Source organism: Osmerus mordax, chromosome 16 (genome assembly GCF_038355195.1).
Source record: "Osmerus mordax isolate fOsmMor3 chromosome 16, fOsmMor3.pri, whole genome shotgun sequence".
Taxonomy (NCBI): Eukaryota; Metazoa; Chordata; class Actinopteri; order Osmeriformes; family Osmeridae; genus Osmerus; species Osmerus mordax.
The window spans coordinates 2,529,966-2,538,162 of NC_090065.1; the positions used below are offsets into that span (position 1 = coordinate 2,529,966).

General features: G+C 45.7%; 1 protein-coding gene across 1 annotated transcript; it reads left to right on the top strand.

The window, feature by feature from the left end:
- Nucleotides 1–2,603: 2,603 nt before the first annotated feature.
- Nucleotides 2,604–5,143, top strand: LOC136958663 (frizzled-8-like). The gene has a single exon (XM_067252721.1). The coding sequence runs from the start codon at nucleotides 2,934–2,936 to the stop codon at nucleotides 4,686–4,688; it is 1,755 nt and encodes a 584-aa protein (XP_067108822.1). The 5' UTR covers nucleotides 2,604–2,933; the 3' UTR covers nucleotides 4,689–5,143.
- The last annotated feature ends 3,054 nt before the right edge of the window (nucleotides 5,144–8,197 follow it).

Sequence of the window (8,197 nt, forward strand, 5' to 3'; positions counted from 1 at the left end):
GGGGGGCAGCCTGACTAGAGTGGTGGACTCTGTTTGACCAGGTTAACGAGGGGAGGAGGGCCAGCGCAACAGACACACGCTCTATCACCTCAGTGTGTGTGTGTGTCTTGTAGGCGGGGTCGGGGGGTGGAGAATGTTAGAACACACCTGAAATTGATTAGAACAAATCTCTTAGCTAACAGAGCTAGCAGGGGGCTAACAGGCAGGGAACTAGAGGCTTGTTGGGCATTCAAAAGATAAGAAGAAGAAGAAGGAAGAGGATAAGAATGACAAGAAAGAAGGAGAAAGAGAAGAACAACATGGGCTCCAGGGTTTCTTCTTGTCTGATCTGTTAGCTGGAGAGAGACTGGCTGTGTAATACCTAGACAATGTTTACTGGTTATTATTGGTTAATCTGGCCCACCGCTGGCCTCATTGCCTCATCCCTCCAGAGAGATGAGGGGATGAGGAGTGGCGTCTGGCGGACTGCGGCCACACCCCAAGGTAAACATCTTCAGAAGGGGGCCGCTGTCTTATCATTGCTCTAATTACACTCAGACCCCCCCCTCTCTCTCTGCCCCCCCCCCCCCCACCCCCCCCCACACACACACATCCCTCCCTCTGCCACACACACACCCCTGAGATCAAGTTTCAAATCAAATAAATTAAGTTTACTTCACCCACAGACTAAAATGGCACCTAGATAATTGTTTTGAAAACTTCAAAATGTCTTTTTTTGGTTGGGATGCTCAAGTTGTTTAAAACATACCTACAGAATGCAGGAAGAAGGCACTGCTATGAGAGGATCAAACATCAGGAAATCACTTCAATTCAAATTCTTTTTTTCTGATGAGGTAGCAGTTTTGGAGCATAAAGTTGCAGCCCACATTCATTGGCCAGCGCTACTACCAATAAATTACAAAAACATTCATGGTTTAAAGGGGAAAGACGATGCAGCTTTGCGTACGGACATCTGAACTCACAAGGGCATCTGGCATCTTGAGCTCCAGTAGCCCTGGAAGAGGATTGGAAGAGAGGGGAGGGGGGGGGGTGGAAGGGGGGGGGGGGGAGTGGACAGAGGACCCCGAAATTGAGTTTTAAACAGATGCACTAATTCCATTTCCACTCTTTTGAATGTGGAATGCAAGAGGGGCTTGTATGTAACTTTACACCTGCTATCGCAGCTCGCACACACACACACACACACACTTGTGTGTAGGGGGCTATTCGACAGTTGGTGGTTGGGACTATCTGTATGTTAATCAATACGAGTGGTGGGGTGGAGGGGGGGGCATAGTTCATAGGCCCCCAGTCTGGGTGAAACCGATGCTCCAATTCACATCCACTGCTGTTACACTGGGCCCTGAGACTGGACACCTGTTCAGAGGCTCTCACCTGAAGAGTGTGTGTGTGTGTATGTGTCTGTTGATGCTAGCCAATGGTGTGTCTAATATTGGATTTATAAAGCGAGAGAGCATGGATATACAGAGAGAGAGAGAGAGAGAGAGAGAGAGAGAGAGAGAGAGAGAGAGAGAGAGAGAGAGAGAGAGAGAGAGAGAGAGAGAGAGAGAGAGAGAGAGAGAGAGAGAGAGAGAGAGAGAGAGAGAGAGAGAGAGAGAGAGAGAGAGAAAGAGAGAGGGGGGGGACGGGGACGGGGGGGGACGGACAGACAGACAGACATTGCCTAGTAGCTCATTGTATGTAACGCAAGAGACGCAAAGTATTGAAAATAAATTAGTTTAAGGCTGTGTTTGAGATTTCCCAAAACCAATTATTAGTGTGAATCACATTAATTATGGCTACCCAATCACTGTGTTTTAAAGTCATGCTTTGTTCGTTTATTTCCTTACTGAGACTATTGACACACATTATCGTGTTTGTTAGGAATTGGAAGACATTTCAGTAATGACCTCCTCAGCGTGACGCTTATTGAGGAGTTAATAGAAATCTTTGGCTCCGCCATTGAGACAAACACCTCATTCTTAGTTTAGTACAACCCCCTGTGGCTCGCTAACTAGCCCACGTTAAGCCTGCCCTGTCCTTTACCTCGTTTTAAATTGACTATGCCCGTAGACATAAAACGTGGTGTTCTAACATTAAAACACATACGCCTATTTTGTTACTGTAAAAAACTATTCTGCCGTTGAATTTGAAGCAATTTAATTTCTTTGTTCAAAATATAGCCTTTCAGCTGTTGTCCTATAATATTCGAATCGACAAACGGTTGTTGATAATGATACAATTTTTCTATTTATATATATATTTTTCCTTTAATTTATTTTAATGAGCCTTCAAAACGTATTGACTTATTTTAAAGTCCAATGAAGATTGGCTATAAAAAGTCTACGTTAGGCATTGCCTACGAGGGCAAGAAAGAACAAAACAGAAATCCTGTGATTAAATCTTTCCAGGATGAACATTTTTAACTAACACCTATAGACAACTTTGATTGACTTATTCCCCCCCACCCCCCCCGTCCCCCCCTGTACACAGTGATAAGGCGGTCCAACCGAGGGGGAGTTACCGCCTCCCGTATAAAAGCAGAACGTCCGCCAGTTGCAGAGCATGCAGAGCAAGCCACGGTAACAACAGCACACAAAGAGGGAGAGAGACATACCGAAAGAGACACACAGAGAGAGAAACGGTTCTAGTCTGGTCGGAAGTCTATTCGGTCAGTCAACCTAGCTATTGCGATCGAATAGATTCGAGTAGCAAATTCAAGAACAACTGTATCCAAGATACAGACTGTCGGTGTGGGGATACTTGAGGTTTTGTTGCCCATCAGCCAAGACAACTCACCCGGGGAAAACCATCCTTACTCCCCAGGAAATCATCCTGAGCGAAGCATGAGTTTACCAGCATCTCTTCGCGAATAGGATTTGTACCGCACAGCCTGCTTGCACTTGCAAGTTCGCTGGGACTTTTGAAGGAGACGAATTCACCCGTGAACTAAGATGGAGTGGAACTTACCGGGGTGGTGCGTGGTGTTCTTGGCACTCGTTCTGCACAGGTCGAGTTGCGCCGCGGCGAAAGAACTGACGTGCCAGAAGATATCCGTGCCTTTATGCAAAGGAATCGGTTACAACTACACCTACATGCCCAACCAGTTTAACCACGACACGCAGGAGGAGGCTGGGCTGGAGGTGCATCAGTTTTGGCCGCTCGTGGAAATCAAATGTTCGCCCGACTTGAGGTTCTTTCTCTGCAGCATGTACACTCCTATCTGCCTCGAGGACTATAAGAAGCCTCTGCCTTCGTGTCGGAGTGTTTGTGAGCGAGCCAAAGCGGGCTGTGCCCCGCTCATGCGGCAATACGGGTTCCCGTGGCCAGATCGAATGAGGTGTGATTTGTTACCGGTGCAAGGTGACCAAAACACACTCTGTATGGACTACAACAGAAGCGACACAACCACTGCAACGCCGGTTGTCGCAAAGCCAACGAATCGCCCGGTCAAACCTTACAGCATGCGAAAGACCAAGAACGGACACCGTCCTAACTTTCCTGGAAGTAAACACAAACCTGCCACATCCTCGTGCGAACCGGGCTGTCATTGTCGCGCGCCCATGGTTCCAGTGAACAGCGAAAGCCATCCTCTTTTCAACAGAATAAAAACAGGACATATTCTTAACTGTGCCATGCCTTGTCACAACCCGTACTTTTCACAAGAGGAAAGGACATTCACTGCGTTTTGGATAGGACTTTGGTCCGTTTTATGCTTTATTTCCACTTTTGCAACTGTCGCAACTTTCTTAATAGACATGGAGAGATTTAAATACCCAGAACGCCCTATTATTTTTCTCTCAGCTTGCTACATGTTCGTGTCTGTCGGCTACATTGTCCGACTAATTGCTGGACACGAACAAGTGGCGTGCAACAGGGAGCATGACATTCAGCACATCCACTACGAGACCACTGGCCCTGCGCTCTGTACAATCGTGTTTCTACTTATTTACTTTTTCGGCATGGCCAGCTCTATTTGGTGGGTCATTCTATCCCTGACCTGGTTCCTAGCCGCGGGGATGAAATGGGGGAACGAGGCCATTGCTAGTTACTCGCAATATTTTCACCTGGCCGCCTGGCTCATACCCAGCATGAAGTCTATAGCTGTTCTGGCCTTGAGTTCAGTCGACGGAGACCCCGTTGCGGGGATATGCTATGTGGGGAATCAGAATTTGGATAACCTCAGAGGGTTTGTTTTGGCGCCCTTGGTCATCTATTTATTCATCGGCACCATGTTTTTGCTGGCAGGCTTTGTATCCCTGTTTAGAATCCGGAGCGTGATAAAACAAGGAGGGACGAAAACAGACAAACTGGAGAGATTGATGATCCGGATTGGCGTGTTTACTGTGCTGTACACTGTCCCCGCCACTGTCATCGTCGCCTGTTATTTCTACGAGCAGCACAACAGACAGACTTGGGAAAACACCCATAACTGCTCGTGCTTGTCGGAGCGTGACATGCAGAAGCCGGACTATGCTGTTTTCATGCTGAAATACTTTATGTGCCTGTTGGTTGGCATCACGTCCGGGGCATGGGTTTGGTCGGGCAAAACGCTGGAGTCGTGGAGAACTTTCTGTACCCGCTGCTGCTGGGGCAACAAGGCCACGAGCGGGTCAATGTACAGTGACGTGAGCACGGGACTTACGTGGAGGTCGGGCACAGCGAGCTCAGTCTCCTGTCCCAAACAGATGCCATTGTCACGGGTTTGAAAAGAAGAGTGGACTAATCGTGTTGGGATTGTCCATCTGCGTGTTCTAATTAGCACATTAATGAGCGCCTAATGATTACCTTACATAAAGACACCCTAGCCATGGCAGGGGATAGAACAATGTTCCTGGCATGAAGAATCCAGAGTCTTATCTAGGCCTAATTAAAACGTACACCGCTTCTGCAGTGGGATTCCTATTTGAAACGAGGATTGTCCGTATACTGCAAAATAATTTTTTTGTCTTAAACTCCCATTTTAAATAGAGACATAGTCTGTCTCATTTTAACCTATGATTAGGCAATCAGTATCACAGCCAGTTTGAAGTACAGTGTGTTTATGCCTTGAAGTCTCATACGGGTTTATCAGTGAGAAATTTGTATTTATATAATCATTGATGCTCAGACATGTACAGTTGTATATCAAATTTCTACGACTTTGTAAATATGTACACTTTACTGTGATATAAAATCTTTATTTTCAGAATAAAACATTTTTTATTGAATTGTACTCGTGCGTCCTATCTTGGTGTCTATGGAGTAAATAATGTTTTCCGTAATTCGTCAGTCAAGCTTTCAGGTCACTCAAAGGAGAAATGTTAATCTTGTAAGTGTAGCGTAACCTGTTGAAACAGCAAGCAGTAGTAATTTCAATGCGCGTAATTACGCATTTGACTTGACGTTTAACTTTCCAAATAATATTCATCTTCAAGCTAATTATAGAAAACATACATTCTTTTTCGTTTTTGGACAGCATATTAGAAAAACCGTTTTTTTCCCTTCATATTTAGGCTCCACATTCAGAGGTGCGAAAAGAGGAAGAGCATTGATATGTCAATGACGACTCCACATGTTGCCTGTTTACGTTATCCCCTAATGATGGAATACCCCCCGTGCAACAATTATGTCAAACACCTCTTCTTCCAGTTCCAACTACCTGTCCAGATACAAAACCACGTAGTCACACTTGGGTCTTACGTTACCTTTCTTACCTAGATAAGGAATGAGGGACTATCACGGTATTATTTAGGCATGGTTCTGCCTTATCGATGTTGATAATTGTATGATTGTCCATGTTTTCACTGTCTCGAGGCCGCAGGGCTGGAATTAGGAAGTCAGCGAGAAGAGCTCGACGCTGGGCAGATCCTCCCTCGTCGTGCGTAAACTTAATTACGCCCAGCGTGTGGTCTATTTACTGTGTCTGAGTTTTACACAGCTGGCTTATCCTCTTAACAAGCACGGAGAAACTGTTGCATATTAAAACTGTTAAGTCGCCCACTATCTGTGGTGAGACAAAGATTTAGAGAGTCCTGGCCGTCCAACCATCTAAGTCGCTCCGTCAACTGTCGTTAATGTTGAATTTTGAAATGCGCCACTAAACTTTGTAAAGGCGGGCCCTTGTTACAAATCTGTAGTTTACATGTAAATGACAAAACTACAACTAATGCGAAACAGAATTCTTGCGAACAATTTGTTAAACTCAGATTTTTAAATTGTATTGTTGTCAAGGAAGGCCATGTGCAGGTTTCCACAAATGTAAGTCTCCATTAGGCAACGTAAACCAAAAACAGACACCGTTGGCTCAGAGAGACGAAACAATGCTGCCACCTTGTGGTCCAGAGTGTATGAATCGTTTGCAGTGGCCTCCTTCAAAATGATCATTCAGAAAACACGAGATTTCTACACTTCAAAAATATACGGAACGTTGGAAGAAATACCATACATCGATGGAGTAAAATACCATACTTCGATTCAATAAAAATAAAATCAATCAAAATTAACGGCCAAACAAATGATCAAACTAAGAGGTAGTTGGTACATTCTGGACAACCCGCCGTTTAACAACCAACTGTAGGTCACCAGAATGATTGAGCCACGAGAGCATGACATCTGTAATGTTTTCATACGCAAAACAATACACGAACCTCTATTGGATCATCAATACAGTTTAGTGAAAGTATCCAACACCGGTCAATCAATTGCATACATACCGCAATTACATACCTTGCGGGTTTTCTATTTGTTTGTCTCCACGCATGTCACTTCTGCTCTCACTCGATGGCGTACACTCTGTAAATACACATCACCGTTGCCCAGTGTTACAGGAAGATGGCTGGGTCTGCAGGGGTCAAACGGTACCTACTCCAGCCTCCGGCAAAAATCAACAAGGAAATGAGTTGAGAGGTCGAGCCCCGATTCCACTCCTGCTAACACAAACAGGAAGCTGGTTTGCGGGTACAGGAAGAACCTATCTATGAAAGGTCTACTATGGCCCATTTGTACATTTAGAAGACGCTCTTATCCAGAGCGACTTATAGTAAGTACAGGGACATTCTCCCCGAGGCAAGTAGGGTGAAGTGCCTTGCCCAAGGACACAACGTCCTTATAAAAGTTGGGAAGGACAATTTTGAGTGAGGAACCGAAGGGTAAAATGTAAAGATAATTCAAGGGTACGAGCACTCATCCGCTGAGCTACCTGGACACCCCAGCATACAGGTGTTTGTTCACAGCATTTGCATACCCAAGGACAGCGAGCCAGAACCACAGCCTTGCAGGAGACACCACTGTGGAACCCTGCTTACCTCACAGCCAGCCCATGTTTACTGGTTCCACACACAGAACCGCTATGGAGACGGAAGATGAATGACCCAGATACCGGTTCTCTGATTACTTCCTTCAACCTAACAGAAAGCTGGCAGGGGAGACGCAGGGAAACAGCAGCTTCTCTGCCCTCTGCGTTTACTCTGACATCGACTACAAAGAGGTGAAAATGTATCTGTTTCGTGTCGCCAGGGACAGGTGCAAGCCATGAAACCTCTGCTCCGACTCTGAGAAGCGAAAATAAGTCTGGGTAATCAATATTTTTTGATGTTTTGACAGCTTCTCTGACGTGCTGTTAAGGTTAATGTTGAATCCGCCCTCTAACTTCTCAATCTCAAGTCAGCGTTTGTTCCTGTGAGGGTAAAGTGAGCTGTGTTGTCTAAGCCAGGTGCTCTGGTGGAACAGGAGGTTGTGTATGACCAAAATCACCAACACAGGATCAATAGGAAGTTCAGGAGCTCGATTGTCATTTTCCACTGTTGTATCTTTCCTCGTGGACGATAACCTCGTGCATGCGGAACAACTCCAGAGAACACAGAGGGATTCTAGAACATTCCCGAGGGAGGAGGTTCTGTTCCGATCACTCTAAGGAAGCACAATGTTTATAGGTTTTGAATGTCAGGTTTCCAGTAGCAGTAGTGATCTCCATGTGCAACATCAGTCATTGTCCAGAGGAGGGCAGTCAAGTGACACACAGCAAACAGCAGGGTCGATCGCATCCACAAAATCCGAATTTTCCTCTCAGATTCCTGTGATGGAGACCTGTCCAAACCAGGGAAGGCATGGGTATATATCTAAAGTTAGCACACGCCAGCATCTCTATATGAGGGGGTGCATGGATGTGCTGAATACCAGGGCGGGAAGATGAAGGGTTATTGGCGTAATCTGAACAGCGTGAGTTTAGTCTGGGTCA